The following is a 20,035-nucleotide window of genomic DNA, read 5'->3' as shown; positions in this document are numbered from 1 at the left end:
TAGAAGCCAGGGTTCAAAATGATGTGTTTTTCTTACCCTGTAGTCCCCTGACATGTTCTGTGCCCCAGGGACGTAATTTAAATGCTTCTAAACATTAAAAATGCAAACTTGCAGAAGCACAACATAAACACTTAAGTGAGAAATCTTCATGGAGAAGGATTATTTATGATGGTATTTATGATGGGGTAAAATACCTGAAACAACCGCATGTGGAATAAAAGTGGCCCAGCTAAATAAATTACTCTTCACCTGTACAATGGATTGTTACACAGCTGTTAAAACAAAAAGAATTAATTCGGGAAAGATTCAGAATACATTACTGATGAAGAAATGTGAAACACAAAGGGGTGGAGAAAATAACACCCATATATTTCACTTGGCTATGATTTGCATGAAAAAAAAGAAACCCATATGTGAGAAGGATGTGAAGAATCTGATAAAACAGGTTACACAGCATGACTGGGGCAGGGATGAAGCCGGTAAGGACAGGAGGGGGAGCAGGCCAGGCTTGGATATACTTTATTCTTCAGATTTTTTTTATTGTGGTTAAATATAACAAAATTTACCATTTAAACCACTTTCAAAGTATACAATTCAGTAGCGTGTGCAACCATCACCACCGTGCTTCCCAAACTGAAACCCCACACTCTTTGAGTTTGAATTGTAATAATATGACCTACAAAAAATACTCAAATAGATGAGTTAAAATGCATATTAAACACAGAAGACTTGTATGCATGAAACTGTGTATGAAAGAAACTCATTAGAAGAAATTCGAGGGACCAAAAGGAAGGGTGAGAGACTAGAAAAGCAAAATGAAGAGGTCCAACCTAAAGTTTCATGGAAGTTGCGGAGCACAGAATGGCAGAGAAGCAACACTTGAAGATAAAATGACTTGACATTTTTCCAGACTTCAGGAAAGGTAAGAAATCTTAGATTCAGGAAGCAACATGAGTTACTAACAGAAGAAACAAAACTAAGGCTCTAGGGTCTTCCCTTGTGGTCCGGTGGTTAAGAATCCACCTTTCAATGCAGGGGATGTGGGTTCCATCCCTGGACAGGGAGCTGAGATCCCACATGACACGCGGCCTGACTGTGTGCCACAACCAAGACCCAATGGAGCCAAAAAGAAAAAAAATGAATTAAAAAAAACCCAAAGTCTCTAAAGAGACATTTCATGGTGAGGAGCAAAACTGAATACCATAGAAAAAGGTTCCTTTTTTTTTTTAGAAAAAGATCTTAACAGCAAACAGAGCCTACTTGAAGAGTTGCACATCACACTTAACAAAAACACCACCAGAGGTCAGAGGATAAAGGAATAACGTAAAAGTGGAAGAGAAAGAATAACTGATAAACTTAGAGGTGAACTCATTTTGAAGTGAGGGCAAAAGAAAACCACTTTGATACAGAAAGTTTATGAGAAAAAAGAACACTGAAAGAACCATGTTCTTTCAGAAGAAAAAAATGAATTAGAGGAAAGGAGAGATGCAAAGAATGGGCAGAGTGATAAACATCTGGGTAACTCAACAAGCAATGGCTGCATGAATCTAACTAACTTGGGAGCTGAAACAGTTAAAAATGACCTATAAGTCAAGGAACGAGCAAGGAACATGTGAAAACCAAAATTAAAAATACAATACTATTTACCATTGCCCCAAAGAAGAAAGAATACCTAGGTGTATACCTAAGTAGGAATCAATGATGAAAAGATAATTTTAAAACTAAAATGAAATAAAGAGAAAGGGGCATGGTTCAAATTACTCTTTCGCCCAAAAACCTGAGCTAGAACAATACCTGACATCCTAGTATAGAGGAAACTTTTATGTGGTGAGTTTTGATTAGTGATGGTTAAATTGGGTGTGGGCTATGTCTGCAAACTGCACGAGATGGTAGTCCAGGGTATTAACTGCACAAAGATCTACGGAAGGAGCCTACACTCTTCTCCAGTATTGATTATTTCGATTTTCTACCTCGGTTTTGGGTTGTTAGTCATAACTTTTTACATTTCAACTTCCTCACTTATCTTCAGAGCAGGTGAGACGCCTTCATCAATTTCCTTGATGAGAACGTTACTGTCAACGATTATTCTACTATATTCAAGGTACAACGTCCAACATTCTGAGTCAGGAAACAAACAAGATTGGGTCCCCGTCCTCACGGCGTTTACAAACGACTTCAAAGAGTAAACTCTTACAACGGCCACATCCTTATGATACAACGATCTATTGAGGGGGATGGAGAATCCAATTTCCAGGCAGCGGTCGACGGCGGGGAAAATGCTGGGGTTCTCACCACGTTCCATCCTCCAAAGCCGCCGGGGCTGGGGGACCCCGGGCGGGGTGGGGGGGTCTCTGCGGGCGCCACGGCTAGTGGACGGGAGACCAGCAGACCTTGCGTGCCAGGCACCAGGGGACCGCGGTGGGAAGGGATGGGGCGGGGCCGCAGGGCGCGCGCGCGAAGCCTGGCGGCGCAGCCCGCCCACTTTCACGACAGCCGGCGAAGACTTGCAGCCTGGCGGGCCTGTAGCCCAGCTGGTCTCTGTCGATTGGTGACGCCTGCTCGGCGCGCGCCACTCGATTGGCTCTGCCTGCGGGGGAGGAGCGCCACCGCCTCTGCCCACCACCGCCGCCGCCGCCGCCGCCGCCGCCGCAGCCGCCGCGGGCTCGGTCGGTGAGGAAGCGCCTGGGCACGGCCTGCTGAGGCGCCTAGCAGACGCCTGGGCTGGCCCGCCGCCCGCCAGCTTCGCGCACTTCCCGTCCCACACGGCCGGGAGCGGGGCAGGCCCGCCGGAGCCATGGAGGACGAGGTGATCCGCATTGCCAAGAAGATGGACAAGATGGTGCAGAAGAAGAACGCGGTGAGCGCGGCGGGCGGCGCGGGCCGGAGCGAGGCCGGGCGGCGGGCGGGGACCGGACGCGGGAGCCCGGCGGCCTGGTGGGGCTCGCGGCCCGCGCCGCCCGCCCTCCCTGTGCGACGCCGGCGAGGCCTCGTCCTGGGGCGGGAACCCTCAAGGGAGTCCTGGCCCGCGTCCTGGGGAGAAAGTCCCGGGGGAGGGGTCCTGTCCCGCGTCCTTGGTAGGGGAGGCCTGGGGGGCGAGTTCTGTTCCACGTCGCGGGGAGGGGGTCCCGGGGCGGGAGTCCTAACCTGCGTCCTTGGGAAGGGGTCTTGGGAGCGGTGTCGTGTCCCGCATCACGGAGAGGGGGATCCTGGGGAGGTGTCTTGTCCCGCATCCTGGGGAGGGGTTCCGCGGCGGGAGTCCTATCCCACGTTCTTGGGGGAGGGTTCTGGTGGAGTGGGGTTTTCCGGTCTTACATCTTGGGGAGGGGGTCACGGGACGGGAGGCCTATCCCGCGTCCTTGAGAGGGGTCTTGGGAGGGGTGTCCTGTCCCGCATCGCGGGGAAGGGGCCCTGGGTGGGGTCCTGGGGGGTGTCCTGTCCCACGTCCCGGGGAGGGGGTCCCGGGGCAGGAGTCCTATCCCGTGTTCTTGGCAGAGGGTTCTGGTAGCGGAGGGTGCCCTGTCCCACATCCCGGGCACAGGATTTCGGGGGTGGGGGGCTCCATCCCGCGGCCGAGGGCCCGCTCTGAGCGCCGAGGCCCCTGGGGCCGGTGCAGCCGGTTGAACTTCATCGAGGCGTTTTCACTATAAACTTGACCGTGGCCGAGCCTCGCTGGCTTAGCCCAAGAGTACAGACAACCCTCGCCGTTTGAAAAAATCCGTTCTCGTTTTCCGGGCTCGTTGGCTAAAAACGAAAAAACTTAGAACAGCGGTTTGTCATCTGTTTTAGACACAAAGCTGATAAAGCAAAACGTGAAATTCCCGAATCATTTTTTTTTTTTTGAAAAGGGCTAAACATGCCCTGGATTATCTCAACTGTCCTCCATGTTTGTTTAGCAATTAAAAAGGTAAACGATGCCAGTGTGTTTGGCAAGCTGCTAAACTTTTTTTTAAGTGGATCTTCTTAGGCAGTAGAGTGCAGAAGGGCTGTGTCTAAGGCACACACCCTGACGAGAGTGTGCTGCTTGGCGGGTTTGCACAAGTGTCGTGGCTGGGCCTCTCTGGGCGCTTTACTGTTGATGCCAGCAGCGTTTTCTGTCACTGATAACATGCTTATGTGGATGTGTTCTCTTGTGGTTTGTATGAGATGTCCCAGTTTCTGCATTTCTGTCCAACCTGCCTCTGCCACGTTCAGTCCCTTGCTTCAGAGCTGTCTGTTGTTCAGTCGCTCAGTCGTGTCTGCTCTTTGCAATCCCATGGACTTCAGCATGCCAGGCTTCCCTGTCCTTCACTGCAAAGCCGTCTTTTTTTCAGCTAAACTGAATTCTCAAACTAACTGGAGAGAGGAAAGGGGTGCTCTGGTTTGTATCGCACTTTAGAGAAAGCACTTTACAAAGCATCTGTGCAGCGGCATTTTGGGACTCCAGACACTGCTGTGCTGCATCCATTTTACAGAGTAAGAAACCAAGTCAGGTCAAGTAGTTCCCCAGCTTCCATGAAGTGTCCACCGGATTAAGCCAGGAGCTGAGTGTTCTGCTGGTCTGCATGCCAAAGCAGGAAGCAACCTTAAACACGGAATTCTTCAGGCTTCAAACTTAGTCTCTTCCTCTTTTCCTTTCACAGGTGCATTGCCTAGCATGTGATTTCATAGCCTGTTAATCTGCATTTGCAATTTTGGACTTTTAAAGTATTTCCTGTTTGTTTTCTGTTCTAGACAGTTGCTTTTGCTATTTGTTTTTTCTGTTGATACAGGCCATTCATTGCCTGATGCAAGTGATGAATTCTGGATATTTCATTGGCTGAACATTTCTGTTATTTTGCTTAAATTGGCAAGTTTTTTTCTCTGTCTAGGGAACCCTCAGTTCAGTTCAATTGCTCAGTCATGCCCGACTCTTTGCAACCCCATGAATCGCAGCACGCCAGGCCTCCCTGTCCGTCACCAACTCCCAGAGTTCACTCAGACTCACATCCATCGAGTCGGTGATGCCATCCAGCCATCTCATCCTCTGTCGTCCCCTTCTCCTCCTGCCCCCAATCCCTCCCAGCATCAGGGTCTTTTCCAATGAGTCAGCTCTTCGCATCAGGTGGCCAAAGTATGGGACTTTCAGCTTCAGCATCAGTCCTTCAAATAGGGAACGCTAGACTCCCACAATAGAAGCGTAACCTAGGGGAAAAGGCTGTTAGTTAGATAATTTTTTTCTCTAACTTGGGCTATAATGTATCCTTTAATCATCTAGTGATGCTTGTGTTTGTTTCCTTGTAATAAATGTTTCCTAAAAATGAGGAATTTCGTAGTGAGCAAGTATTGAGAAGACGAGTTTATGCTTATCTGCAGTTCTCAAATTATAAAGACATAATGCGTCAACAGGAGAATGAGAAGTACCACAAATAAGCCTCAAGTCTCATTTTTCTTCTCAAATCTTCTATTTTTCTAGTAGTACAAAACTTATAAAAGCTTGCTTCCCCCGCCTCCCCCAGCTCCCCGCCAAAGAAAGGTAAAATTGACTGGCTCTTTTACTTTTTTCCTTCTCTCTTTTCCTGTCTGTGTTACAGAAATTCAGATAGGCAGATGAAATAGAGAAAGGGAAACGGTATAAATGACTCTCCCTCCCGGCCCACCAGCAGCCCATGAAAGCTTTTTAAGTTGTTCAGTAATTTAACAGAAGCTGTTCTGGGGAATTGTAGGATTATGATAGATTTGTTTCTCTTTTTCGTGTGTGTGGCTTCCAGATTTTCTCTACAAGCTATTTTTTATATTGTTTTTATACTATGAAAAAGTGAACTTTGCTGAAAAAATAATAGTTGTCCTCTGAGTTGAAGTTTAAGTGCCATTGTTAGATAGTGCTTTACTGTCATAAGTACAAATCATAGGTGTCACTTTTAAGTAATAATAAAAACAGCTTCCATTTATTGAGCTATTACTCTGAGCTAGGAATTCTTCTCAGTACCTACCTTATCTGATTTATTCCTTAGACAGTTTATTAGGCTAAGCCTTAATCTCTAGTCTAAAAATGAGGAAATTGGGCTTCCCTGTCGGTTCAGTGGCTAAGACTCCATGAGTTTGATCCCTTTGAGGGATCTAAGATCCTACATGCCATGCAGTGCAGCCAAAAAATAAATAAATAAAAATATATTTAAAAAAAATAAAAATGAGGAAATATTTAGGCTCTTGAGTGAATTCTCAAGTCTAATAGCTACCGAGTGGCCAAATGAAGATATGAATCTGAATCTGTTTTTCGTCAAAGCCAGTACCACTATGTTCAAGCATCTACCCCTCCAAGCATCTCTCTAGAAGATCTGGGTCTTGAACCTTGTCTGGGTACATTGGGCAACCAGGGTGTTGCTGTTGTGGGGCAGACAGGTTTCTCTAAATATACCCACAATATCCTGACCCTGGTGCTGCCCAGAATGTTGCCCTGTCTGTGCACTTGATCTTAAACAGGGCGCACTTGGAGGCCATGATGAATCACGTGAATTAGTTCTAAATTTTCAGATATTAGCAGTTTTTTACATAGATTTTCTTTTTCTTGCCATTTTTACTAAATGTCAGTAAGCAAGTCTGTCTCCTAATCTTGGTTCAAATTCTGACTCTTCTGAACTTTAGCTGTTAGGGTCTGAAATGTTTTTTTGGTAGTAAATTGGATACAATTTAGTAAAGATTAGATGAATATAAAACTCTTGGCAGTGCCTAGAATATGAAGGACTGATGCTGAAACTAAAACTGGAATACTTTGGCCACCTGATGCGAAGAGCTGACTCATTGGAAAAGACCCTGATGCTGGGAAAAATTGAAGGTTGGAGAAGAAGGGACAACAGGATGAGAGGGTTGGATGGCATCACTGACTCAATGGACATGGGTTTGGGTAGACTCTGGGAGTTGGTGATGGACAGGGAGGCCCAGCATGCTGCAGTCCACAGGGTCTCAAAGAGTAGGACACGACTGAGCAACTGAACTGAACTGAAAAAAATCCTTTTATCTTTGTAAAGGATTTGTAACATTAGACTTAGAGGAATCAAGTGAGAACTTAGAATTTTCAAGTTTGTGGACACATTTAATGAGTGATGTTGAGATTTGTTTATTTTTTTCTTCACTGAAGGCTCAGGGCTGAGTAGAATTAAATTGCAAAGAGAGAAATTGAAATTAGATGTTAGAATCTCCTAGGTGCAGGGATACCTGAAATATGTACATTTCTAAGTCTTAATCTTACCTGGGTTGGGGAAAAAAAAAACTGTGGTTTCCATATCAGGGTTAGATTAATTAGCATAAATCCAAATTTAGAATGACTACACAATCTTTGTGCTGCGATTCATGGGGTCGCAAAGAGTCGGACACGACTGAGCGACTGAACTGAACACAATCTTTTATAACAGCTTTATATAGCTGTACAATACAGTTCACCCTTTAAAGTATACAGTTCAGTGGTTTTTAATATATTCTCAGATTTGTACAACTATCACCACTATCTAATTTTAGAACATTTTCATCACTCTGGATGGAAACTATCCATTAAATAGCCCCTTACATAGTCACCATATCTCCCCCCAACCACTAATCTACGTTCTTTCTCTCTTGATTTGCTTATTCTGAACTTTTCGTGTAAATGGAATCATACAATAAGTGGCCTTTTATTTCTTTCGCTTGGTGTTTTCCAAGTTCGTCTGTGTAACAGCATGTCAATACTATGTTCCTTTGTATTGAATAGCATCCCTTTATTTTGTTTATTTACTCATCGTTTGATGGACATTTGGGCATTTTCCACTTTTTTACTGTCATGAATAATCTAAGAACATTCTTGATCAAGTCTTGGTGTGGACATATATTTTCATTTCTGTCGGGTATGTGCATTTCTGTAGGAGTAGAACTGCCAGATCATCGGATAACTGTGTCTATGTAGCCTTTGGAGGAACTGCCAGATGGTTTTCCAAAGTTGAACTATTATTCTACATTCTCACCAGTAGCATGAGGGTTCAAATTTCACCACATCTTCATCAGTACTTGTTATTATGGCTTTTTGATTATAGCCTTTGTAGTGAGTATAAAGTGGTATCTCATTGTGGTGATTTGCATTTTTCTGATGACTACTGATGAACATTTTTCAGTACTTGGTGCACTGCATATTGGAGAAATGTCTGTTCAGATCCTTTACCCATTTTTTTGATTGAATACTTGTATTACTAAGTTGTGAGAGTTCTTTATATTCTGAATGCTGCTGCTGCTGCTAAGTCACTTCAGTCGTGTGTGACTCTGTGTGACCCCATAGATGGCAGCCCACGAGGCTCCCCTGTCCCTGGGATTCTCCAGGCAAGAACACTGGAGTAGGTTGCCATTTCTTTCTCCAATGCATGAAAGTGGAAAGTGAAAGTGAAGTCTCTCAGTCATGTCTGACTCTTCTCAACCCCATGGACTGCAGCCCACCAGGCTCCTCCGCCCATGGGATTTTCCAGGCAAGAGTACTGGAGTGGGGTGCCACTGCCTTCTCCATTATATTCTGAATACTAGACCCTTATCAGAGATAGGATTTGCATATATTGTCTCTCATTTTGTGGGCTGTTGTTTCACTCTCTTAATAGTGTCTTCTGAAAGATAAAACCTTTTGTTTTTCTGCCTACACTGTGTGACTTGCAGGATCTTAATTACCCAACCAAGGACTGAACCCAGGCCACTCCATGAAAGCACTGAATCTTAACCATTGAACCACCAGGGAATCCCCCAAAGCTTTTAATTTTTATAAAGTTGAATTTATGTATAAATTTTGTATCTTACCAACCATCTCTTATATGTCAGGCACTGTAATTTGATACTTCTTAGGTGTTCTATTACCTCATTTGATCATCCTAACTAAAGTTTAGTGTAATATGCTCATCTACACATGAAGAAGCTGAAGCTTGAAAAAGCAAAGTAACATGCCCAAGATCTGACAATTAAGAATTGACAGAGCCTGGATTTTAATCTAGATCTACCATATACATGTGTGCTCTTTGTGTTCTGTGTTGCTTCTTCCCTCTTCCTTGAACAGAAGGCCGTTTGGATCCTGTACAGTCTTGAATGTACTGGGTTCTCATCATACCATATTTTATAAAGCACTTCTCTCTGATGACAGGTAGTAGTACCAGGGCTGTAATAAAGTAGTCTGTAGCTGTTTATCTTTTAGCCAGTACTGTGAACTAAATTTGACTCTTGAAGTTGAGGCAGACTCTTTCTTTCTCTTGCATCATTGTCTGTAGGAGATGCTGCAATCAAATAGACTTGACCTTTAGAGGCAGGTGATGATTAGGGACTGTTTAGTAGTGCTGTTTGCTGGAGCTCACACAGAGCAGAACTGCCCCAAGGGTGGGGCTATAGAATGGACAGAGCAGTGACGTAGGCCAGGAAAGTGGGCTCTTGTCCCTTTTCAGTACCCATCAGTATCGCCTCGGGCAAATTACTTACCTTCTCTGAATTCAGGGTTTTGTTTTTTTTTCTTGTTTAATTGAAGGTTTGAAGTGGAGGCTCAAAGATTTCTGCTTATTTTTGGATTTCCTGAGGTCAAAAAGGGTTTCTGTTTTGCCCATTGCTGTGTCCTCAGCACAGCAGAGAGCTTGGCATGTGGTGTAGAAGGGTGTTTGTTAAGGGTGAGCATGTCATTTGACAGAACGGGGTAAATCTCACTTTTTCTGGTTAGTAAATCATGTGACCTTGTGCAAGTTTCTTAACTTTTCTGGGCTTTAATTTCCTCATCTGTAAAATGGGGATAATAGGATTCCTGCTTCCATAGGGTTCCTTGTAAAGAAGAAATGAGATACTGTATGCAGCGCTTGGCACATGGTAACCCTCAAAAAAGTTTTTGTCACTGAATTAACATATGATCGTCTCTTTTTTGCCCTTTTCATCCATCCAGATCATCATATTAATAGTTGTTTATTTCCTAAAGAACCTTGATTGAAATACACATCTTATTTCATTAGAACACACTGTAATTCTGAGAAAGGTCTTACTTTTATCCGATAAGTGTTATTTAACTTTTCCTTCCTTCCATAGCCTATATCTCTAACCCCAGTCTCACCAAAGAGATCCGAGTGAAAAAGGAGAGTGTGATGAAATTAATGCAAATCTTTTGCTTCCTTCTGCTTGAAAAACAGCTTAGACCTTAAGCCACATTGCTGATGTGTTAGAAGAGTCAACTTTATATGCAGCCCAGCTTTATGTAAGAGACCCTGCTTTTTAAGGGACTCTTAGAATTGTGATTATCTTCACTTTTAATTGATCTTAGGTCAGAAATTGTTCAAAAAGACCACAGAGATGTGAGTAGAAGAAAAATATCTCCGGTAGATAAGGATACAGGCAAACAGTCTTGTAATCAAAACCTTCAGAGTCTTTAACATATTTGAGAATTCCAAATTTTCCAGGTTTATAAAGATATTGGTATAGTACAAACATCACATATTTCATAGTATCTTCAGTGGGAGCTGGGCAGTTCCCGGTAATCAGACATAGGCATTTCTATAGTGAAATGTAACATTCACACATTAAGTAGGATAAATAGAACTAAATAGCTGTGTACATTTGTTGAGATTAGATGTTACTGCCAAATGAGTTTATTGAAAATCTATGGGAAATCTTTTGGTTTTTAAAGGATTTTGGTTTGGGGATTTGCAGATACAGGATTGAAGACACTTGCTCACAAAAATGGCATGCATGTAAAAATTCTTGATTAACAATAAATTTAAAGTCAGTGTTTTATTTTTTAACAACTCTAATGTTTTACTATTTTTAGTTGCCTCTAAATAAAAATAAATTATAGAATTTATGATCAGGAGGAATCTCTTAAGAGGTGGATCCTTAAAATCCTTTATAATGACCTATTTCATAATTTCTATTGAACTTGTTTTTAGCTAGGAGGTTCTGGGTTAAATTAAAAGGATGCATCTGTTGCCAGAAGAAAATTTAATACTGTTTTATTGTTCAGGGCCACATCTGTCAACTTTAAATGTAAGAATTATCTGGCTAGAAACCTTTGCTTGATTTTAAACTTAAAAAATACAGTGATACCATGAGGTTCCATGCTTGTTCCATGCTCTGGGCTTTCTGTTTTCCTAGGGTGTGGTGTGTTTCACTGGTTCATGGAGTGCCTAGTTTTCATATTTTAACATTTCAGAAAGCAGAATGAGTTACACATGTTGCTGGCCAGATGGATGTTGAGATGTACTTTCACAGACAGAACATCCAGCCCAGCATCAACATTGTGGAGCAGGTGTCAATGACTTGGAAGGAAATCTGAGAGTAGTGGGGTGCTCTTGGCCCCGCAAGAAACCAGTGGGAGAAGAGCAGTGGGGTAAAGGCAGCAGGCTTACACACCCAGAGCCCACCCTGGTGCCTGCAGAGAGCTGATGGCTCAGAGCTCAGAGCTCTTTTATAGATTGTTTTGTGAAATGTTGTGTTACTAGTGTTTTGACACAGCTTTTTGTGGGCTAAAATCAGATATTATGGAATCTGAGTCAATAGGCAATTCATAAGTGTTAGACTCTGAAAAATAGTTTTAGAACCACCACTTTAGCCAGTTTTGATTACACTTTTCTATATGTAAAAGGTAATATGACAAAAATTCCAAGTCTAAAGGAACTGCAAAAGTAAAAAGAAGTGATAAGAAAAGTTTATGATAGTTTAATAGTTTTTTAATTAGTGGTGTGTAGAATAATAATCTGTCCAAATATAGTACATTAGGTCACTGTTAGACTAAATGATATATGATTAATTAAGTTAAATGTATTAAGATGAACTGAACAGAACTGAACTGAAATGTGGTCAGTTGAATGAGTATCATGTTGGAACGTTGGCCACAAGCTGTAGGTGGCACTGTTGCTTCTCATGTAATCCCAGCCCCCTTAGCTGCAGTGCTAAGTCTCATCGTCATCAGCTGCATGGAAGCCTTTGATTCTAGATGGGAATCAGAGCCTTGGCAGAAGATGGGCCTGCGAGCTTAACAGAGACCTCACTTCTGGATTTCCTTTCAGAGTTTGCTTCTTACCATGCAAGAACCAGGTAGACAGCAGTGTCCTTGAGTCTGAGCTGTGAGGTGCAGAGGCATGGTGAGAATTCTAGAGAAGCGGTGCCCCCACCACCAGCACTCTCCCACTCCTGCTTCCATAGCTAATTGCCCTGCATGGAAGTCTGGGGGTATTGTACCACCACAGTGAGAAACATTGCACATTTCAAGTTGGGACACACAAACAAATACTACTGAAAGTAAACTTTCACACGACAACACGTAGGTGCTGGTTATAACCCAATAAATGGATTTTATGATCCTCTAGTGAGTTGCAGCCTGTTTGGAAAACTGTTTGCTCTTTCTTTTTTTCCTCTTTCATCTATGTATCTGTATCTCTATATACCATTCTCCTCACATGAATAAATGACTCTCAGTGAACTGTGGATAGGAAAATATACATTTAAATCTCTGGTTACTCTTTGCTTTACTCTCTGGAGAATTTAGTTTGAAATTATTTTATTTTATAGGCTGGAGCATTGGATTTACTGAAGGAGCTTAAGAATATTCCCATGACCCTGGAACTATTACAGGTATGTGCTAACATATGTCATAATTTTTGAATAGGTAATTGTCATAAAATACTGAAACATCTTCAATACCAATATAAGTTTTTTGTATTTTCCTTTTGTAGTGTAAAACATTATTAACTTGTTTTTGTTTTTTTTTAAAGATGGTAACATAAATTATTAATCTACTGAGTTACCATCATAGAAAAATGTTGCCTGCTTTTGAAAGGTTTTCTGCATTCAAGTGCATGCCCCACCGGCTGAGAAGGCAGTGCTTTAGACAAGTTCTAAAGCATTCTAAAGTTCTAACAGTTTTTCTTCACTGAGAAAAGTTCTTAGAACATACTATCTTCTACAAGAAAGAAACCACTTTCTGTGGGAAAAACGTCCCCCACATGCTGATCTTAAACCACCTTGGGGTTTTAGAGTGGTGAGTCCCCTGTGTGTGTCTGCTGTGGAAACTTCCTCTGCTGTGCTCCACTCTCGAGAGAGAACACAGGGCAGTCCAGTCAGATACATATTCTAGATTCTTCAACAGATGCCCCAAATCTCTTTGTTGAGTACATTGAATAATTTAAAAGGAAATCTTAAGGATCCGTTTATTTCTCAGCTTTAAAGTTTATAGCAGGGCTCCCTTTTGTATCTCACTAACAATTCCTTTTATTTCTTCCATAACCATATTTAGAGAGATTGTCTACTGACAACCTAAATTTACATTAAGTCACCATTTTTTATCTATCATCCATAATTGGCCATCAGAGCCTTTATGTTCTCTGAGCAGTTTGAAGACAGTTGATGTGTGGGAAAAGAGCATGGATTTTGGAGGCAACAGACCTGGATTAAAATCCCAGTTTTGCCATTTAGTAATGGTGTGATGCTGGCCAGGTTATTTATTGACACTTCCAGTCTCTTTATCTTTAAAAATAGGGATGATGATCTCGATTTTAAAGGATCTTGGGACAGTTGATGAATATGGGCGCTCCCAGCACGCCCCTGAGCACGTATGTCCACAAGTTAAGTTGTCTGTATTCTGTGAAGTCCATTTTTAGTATCTGTGATCATGTGCTGGTGTTTAACCTTGTGTGGACGGTAGTATTTGTTTAGGTGTCCTCATAAGGTGCAGCACGTGATGTACATAGTAATCTGTGCAGGAGAATGTGAAGAAGCAAAGTGGGTGTGTGTGTGAGCCCGTGGTTGCATCTGCCTGCCTTGTGTACACACACACTCTTTGTTCTGTTCTCTTGTGAAAGAGACTGACTTCATCTTACTAATTGACCAGCCTCACTTCAGTAGCGAGTTAACATGCCTGCAGATCTCGGTGGTGAGACCCTTGATGTGTGTGTCTTAAATCTACAGTCTACTGCTAAAAGAATTCATACAGTTGATGTTTTTTCTGTTCTAAAATGAAGAGGCATCTGGAAAACAAGAAAATCAAACAACGAATTGCCTGAAATAAAATTGCTTGTATACATTTTTTTTGTCATTGCCTCGCAGTCCACAAGAATTGGAATGTCAGTGAATGCTATTCGCAAGCAGAGCACAGATGAAGAAGTTACATCTTTAGCAAAGTCCCTCATCAAATCCTGGAAAAAGTTATTAGGTATCTTCCCTTATATATGTTTATGATCTGGTTTATTCAAACATTGAGTTGTTGAATTTTTTTTTTTCTTTTAATGAATATAGGTGTTTTGAAATCAGTACTTTATAATCTGGAAGGGGGCTTTAGTCTGACCTTGAGGGTTCTGCTTTTTAAGCTAGTCAGATTTTTTAATACTTATAACTGGATTGCCTCTTTTTCTTTTTTTGCCACTTTATTTTTTAATTGAAGGATAATTGCTTTACAGAGTTTTTTTAATTTCTGTCATACATCAATAAGAATCAGCCATCAGTAGACCCATGTCCCCTCCCTCCCCATCCCACCCTTGTAGATTGTCACAGAGCCCCTGTTTGAGTTCCCCAAGTCATACAGCAAATTCCCATTGGCTATCTATTTTACATATGGTGTTGTAAGTTTCCACATTACTCTCCATACATCTCACCTCCCTCCTCCCCTGGATTGCCTCTTTAAGAAGAAAATTTTTCCCGGAGGGGAAGGTGTCCCACTTTTTGAAAAAAAACTGTTTCTAACTTAGAGAAATTTTTCAAAAATAATAAAAATAATTCACGTGTCATTTTTCTAGGGCATTCATCTTTAATATTTGCCATGTTTCTTTTGTCATAGTCTCTCTTCTCTTTTTATCTTTATGTATATCCTGATGCATACACTTTATTTTTTCCAAACTATTTGAGAATAGGTGGATCTCTCGTCTTTATTTACTCTTTAAAACTTAAGTGTATGTTTTCTTAGAACAAGTTTATTTTCTTATGTAATCCTAATACAGGAAATTCAGGAAATTTAACATTGGTTCAGTTCAGTCGCTCAGTCGTGTCCGACTCTTTGCGACCCCATGAATCGCAGCACAGCAGGCCTCCCTGTCCATCACCAACTCCCGGAGTTCACCCAGACTCATGTCTGTCGAGTCAGTGATGCCATCCAGCCATCTCATCCTCTGTCGTCCCCTTCTCCTCCTGCCCCCAATCCCTCCCAGCATCAGAGTCTTTTCCAATGAGTCAACTCTTCGCATGAGGTGGCCAAAGTACTGGAGTTTCAGCTTTAGCGTCATTCCTTCCAAAGAAAACCCAGGGCTGATCTCCTTCAGAATGGACTGGTTGGATCTCCTTGCAGTCCAAGGGACTCTCAAGAGTCTTCTCCAACACCACAGTTCAAAAGCATCAGTTCTTCAGCACTCAGCCTTCTTCACAGTCCAACTCTCACATCCATACATGACCACAGGAAAAACCATAGCCTTGACTAGACGAACCTTTGTTGACAAAGTAATGTCTCTGCTTTTCAATATGCTGTCTAGGTTGGTCATAACTTTCCTTCCAAGGAGTAAGCGTCTTTAAATTTCATGGCTGCAGTCACCATCTGCAGTGATTTTGGAGCCCCCCCAAAAAAAGTCTGACACTGTTTCCACTGTTTCCCCATCTATTTCCCATGAAGTGATGGGACCAAATGCCATGATCTTCGTTTTCTGAATGTTGAGCTTTAAGCCAACTTTTTCACTCTCCTCTTTCGCTTTCATCAAGAGGTTTTTTAGTTCCTCTTCACTTTCTGCCATAAGAGTGGTGTCATCTGCATATCTGAGGTGATTGATATTCCTCCCGGCAATCTTGATTCCAGCTTGTGCTTCTTCCAGCCCAGCGTTTCTCATGATGCACTCTGCATATAAGTTAAATAAGCAGGGTGACAATGTACAGCCTTGACATACTCCTTTTCCTATTTGGAACCAGTCTGTTGTTGCATGTCCAGTTCTAACTGTTGCTTCCTGACCTGCATACAAATTTCTCAAGAGGCAGATCAGGTGGTCTGCTATTCCCATCTCTTTCAGAATTTTCCACAGTTTATTGTGATCCACACAGTCAAAGGCTTTGGCATAGTCAATAAAGCAGAAATAGATGTTTTTCTGGAACTCTCTTGCTTTTTCCATGGTCCAGTGGTTGTTGGCAATTTGATCTCTGGTTCCTCTGCCTTTTCTAAAACCAGCTTGTACATCAGGAAGTTCACGGTTCACACATTGCTGAAGCCTGGCTTAGAGAATTTTGAGTATTACTTTACTAGCGTGTGAGATGAGTGCAATTGTGCGGTAGTTTGAGCATTCTTTGGCATTGCTTTTCTGTGGGATTGGAATGAAAACTGACCTTTTCCAGTCCTGTGGCCACTGCTGAGTTTTCCAAATTTGCTGGCATATTGAGTGCAGCACTTTCACAGCATCATCTTTCAGGATTTGAAATAGCTCAACTGGAATTCCATCACCTCCACTAGCTTTGTTCATAGTGATGCTTTCTAAGGCCCACTTGACTTCACATTCCAGGATGTCTGGCTGTAGGTCAGTGATCACACCATCATGATTATCTGGGTCGTGAAGATCTTTTTGTACAGTTCTTCTGTGTATTCTTGCCATCTCTTCTTAATATTTTCTGCTTCTGTTAGGTCCATACCATTTCTGTCCTTTATCGAGCCCATCTTTGCATGAAATGTTCCCTTGGTATCTCTAATTTTCTTGAAGAGATCTCTAGATCTCAAGAGATCCCATTCTGTTGTTTTCCTCTATTTCTTTGCATTGATCGCTGAGGAAGGGTTTCTTATCTCTTCTTGCTATTCTTTGGAACTCTGCATTCAGATGCTTATATCTTTCCTTTTCTCCTTTGCTTTTCGCTTCTCTTCTTTTCACAGCTATTTGTAAGGCCTCCCCAGACAGCCATTTTGCTTTTTTGCATTTCTTTTCCATGGGGATGGTCTTGATCCCTGTCTCCTGTACAATGTCACAAACCTCAGTCCATAGTTCATCAGGCACTCTGTCTATCAGATCTAGGCCCTTAAATCTATTTCTCACTTCCACTGTATAATCATAAGGGATTTGATTTAGGTCATACCTGAATGGTCTAGTGGTTTTCCCTACTTTCTTCAATTTCAGTCTGAATTTGGCAATAAGGAGTTCATGGTCTGAGCCACAGTCAGCTCCTGGTCTTGTTTTTGCTGACTGTATAGAGCTTCTCCATCTTTGGCTGCAAAGAATATAATCAATCTGATTTCGGTGTTGACCATCTGGTGATGTCCATGTATAGAGTCTTCTCTTGTGTTGTTGGAAGAGGGTGTTTGTTATGACCAGTGCATTTTCTTGGCAAAACTCTGTTAGTCTTTGCCCTGCTTCATTCCATATTCCAAGGTCAAATTTGCCTGTTACTCCAGGTGTTTCTTGACTTTCTACTTTTGCATTCCAGTCCCCTATAATGAAAAGGACATCTTTTTTGGGTGTTAGTTCTAAAAGATCTTGTAGGTCTTCATAGAACCGTTCAACTTCAGCTTCTGCAGTGTTACTGGTTGGGGCATAGACTTGGATTACTGTGATTTTGAATGGTTTGCCTTGGAAACGAACAGAGATCATTCTGTCGTTTTTGAGATTGCATCCAAGTACTGCATTTCAGACTCTTTTGTTGACCATGATGGCTACTCCATTTCTTCTGAGGGATTCCTGCCCGCAGTGGTAGATATAATGGTCATCTGAGTTAAATTCACCCATTCCAGTCCATTTTAGTTCGCTGCTTCCTAGAATGTCGACATTCACTCTTGCCATCTCTTGTTTGACCACTTCCAATTTGCCTTGATTCATGGACCTGACATTCCAGGTTCCTATGCAATATTGCTCTTTACAGCATCAGACCTTGCTTCTATCACCAGTCACATCCACAGCTGGGTATTCTTTTTGCTTTGGCTCCATCCCTTCATTCTTTCTGGAGTTATTTCTCCACTGATCTCCAGTAGCATATTGGGCACCTACTGACCTGGGGAGTTCCTCTTTCAGTATCCTATCATTTTGCCTTTTCATACTTTTCATGGGGTTCTCAAGGCAAGAATACTGACATGGTTTGCCATTCCCGTCTCCAGTGGACCACATTCTGTCAGATCTCTCCACCATGACCCGCCCATCTTTGGTTGCCCCACGGGCATGGCTTAGTTTCATTGAATTAGACAAGGCTGTGGTTCTAGTGTGATTAGATTGACTAGTTTTCTGTGAGTATGGTTCCAGTGTGTCTGCCCTCTTTCAACACCTACCCTCTTACTTGGGTTTCTCTTACCTTGGGTATGGGATATCTCTTCACGGCTGCTCCAGCAAAGCGCAGCCACTGCTCCTTACCTTGGACAAGGGGTATCTCCTCACCACCGCCCCTCCTGACCTTCAATGTGGTATAGCTCCTCTAGGCCCTCCTGTGCCCGCGCAGCCACAGTTACCTTAATCTGCAGTGCACTGTTCGTTCCAGTTTTGTCAGTTGTCCCAGTAGTTACTTTTCCAGCTTTTTTCCTCATCCTTAAGATTTTTTTATGTCTTTTCAGTTCAGTCGCTCAATTGTGTCCAAATCTTTGCGACCCCATGAATTTCAGCACGCCGGGCCTCCCTGTCCATCACCAGCTCCCAGAGTTCACTCAAACTCATGTCCATCGAGTCGGTGATGCCATCCAGCCATCTCATCCTCTGTCGTCCCCTTCTCCTCCTGCCCCCAATCCCTCCCAGCATCAGAGTCTTTTCCAATGAGTCAACTCTTCGCGTGAGGTGGCCAAAGTATTGGAGTTTCAGCTTTAGCACCATTCCTTCCAAAAAAAATCCCAGGGCTGATCTCCTTCAGAATGGACTGGTTGGATCTCCTTGCAGTCCAAGGGACTCTCAAGAGTCTTCTCCAACACCACAGTTCAAAAGCATCAATTCTTCGGCACTCGGCCTTCTTCACAGTCCAACTCTCACATCCATACATGACCACTGGAAAAACCGTAGCCTTGACTAGACGGATCTTTGTTGGCAAAGTAATGTCTCTGCTTTTCAATATGCTATCTAGGTTGGTCATAACTTTTCTTCCAAGGAGTAAGCGTCTCTTAGGACATGGACTTTTGAAGAACACATGGCCCCTCCTCCCCTCCCTCTGTTGTTGTGTGTGGGGGGCGTTGTCTGTTTTTGGCCTGCGCAGTGCATGTTGCAGGCTCTTAGTTCCCCAACCAGAGACTGGATCTGGGCCCACTGCAGTGAATGCGCTAAGTCCTAACCACTGGACCGCCATGTTCCCTGTTTGGGCTTCATCTGGCATTTTCTCACGACTAGATCCGGTTTTGCGTCCATAGTTGGGGTATTGCGCATGTGTGTTGTGTCCTTCCGGGGTGTGGTGTACAGAGATAGGACGGTATTATTTCTGAGACCGATCCAAGGTGTACAATGAGTCACTGATGATTTTTCCTTGTGTCTGATAGTTCTGTGGGAATCACTTTAAGACCCTGAAACTATGGTGCTCCCTGTCAGACCTTCCCCCACCCCCATTTGGTATCCCCTGATTACTGCCCAAACCATTCTTTCTGGTAACAGTTGAAAAATTAAGATTTTCTAGTTTTTCTACTTTTTCAGTTTTCATACATCATCATTCTGTAAGAAGAACCCTCTTCTTGCCTCTCAGTTCTTGTTCTGTTGTGAGTGTGGACGCATAGGTTCCTGTTCTGTATAATGGATTATAATCCATTCCTGCTCATATTTTGATATTTATATTGTCCCAGGTTTGACCAGTGGGCACCCCTGCAAACTGGCTTCTGTGTCTCTTTGACAAGCTCCTTGCTTTTTTTTGTTGTTGTTTTTAACCTCTTTCCTGCATTCTGGCACCACGCAACATGCTGGACTTATCTGTCCCAGCCCTGGAACCAGCCATTTCCTGAGCAGTTACCAGCCTCATGTGGAGGAGAAAAGAAAAAAAGTGAAGCTTTTAATACTTCATAGATAGCAGCAGTAATAATAAAAGACCTATTACATATAAGAGCTTGGAAACTAGGAACCAAAAATTGTAAAGCCTGTGAAATTTAGAAAGTTCAGCCTTAAGAAAACTAACGAAAAAGAGGATCCTGTATTAGATTCCAAACCAGAAAACATTGCCG

At 42.6% G+C, this 20,035-nt stretch overlaps 1 protein-coding gene across 4 annotated transcripts in view; it reads left to right on the top strand.

Annotated features, from left to right (window-relative positions):
* The first annotated feature begins 2,485 nt into the window (after window positions 1–2,485).
* TCEA1 (transcription elongation factor A1) overlaps window positions 2,486–20,035 on the top strand; it is a 29,087-nt gene continuing 11,537 nt past the window's right edge. Inside the window, exons 1-3 of one of the 4 annotated variants that reach the window (XM_027560987.1) lie at window positions 2,486–2,857; window positions 12,490–12,552; window positions 14,023–14,128. In XM_027560987.1, coding sequence (XP_027416788.1) covers window positions 2,795–2,857; window positions 12,490–12,552; window positions 14,023–14,128 — 232 coding nt within the window. In that variant the 5' untranslated portion in view covers window positions 2,486–2,794. The remainder of the gene's footprint in view (window positions 2,858–12,489; window positions 12,553–14,022; window positions 14,129–20,035) is intronic. The other 3 variants (XM_027560988.1, XM_027560985.1, XM_027560986.1) reach the window with 3 other exon arrangements.

The sequence above is a fragment of the Bos indicus x Bos taurus genome, chromosome 14, assembly GCF_003369695.1.
Source record: "Bos indicus x Bos taurus breed Angus x Brahman F1 hybrid chromosome 14, Bos_hybrid_MaternalHap_v2.0, whole genome shotgun sequence".
Classification (NCBI taxonomy): Eukaryota; Metazoa; Chordata; class Mammalia; order Artiodactyla; family Bovidae; genus Bos; species Bos indicus x Bos taurus.
Note: the sequence above shows the minus strand (reverse complement) of the source record. Positions and strands in the feature narration are given on the sequence as shown.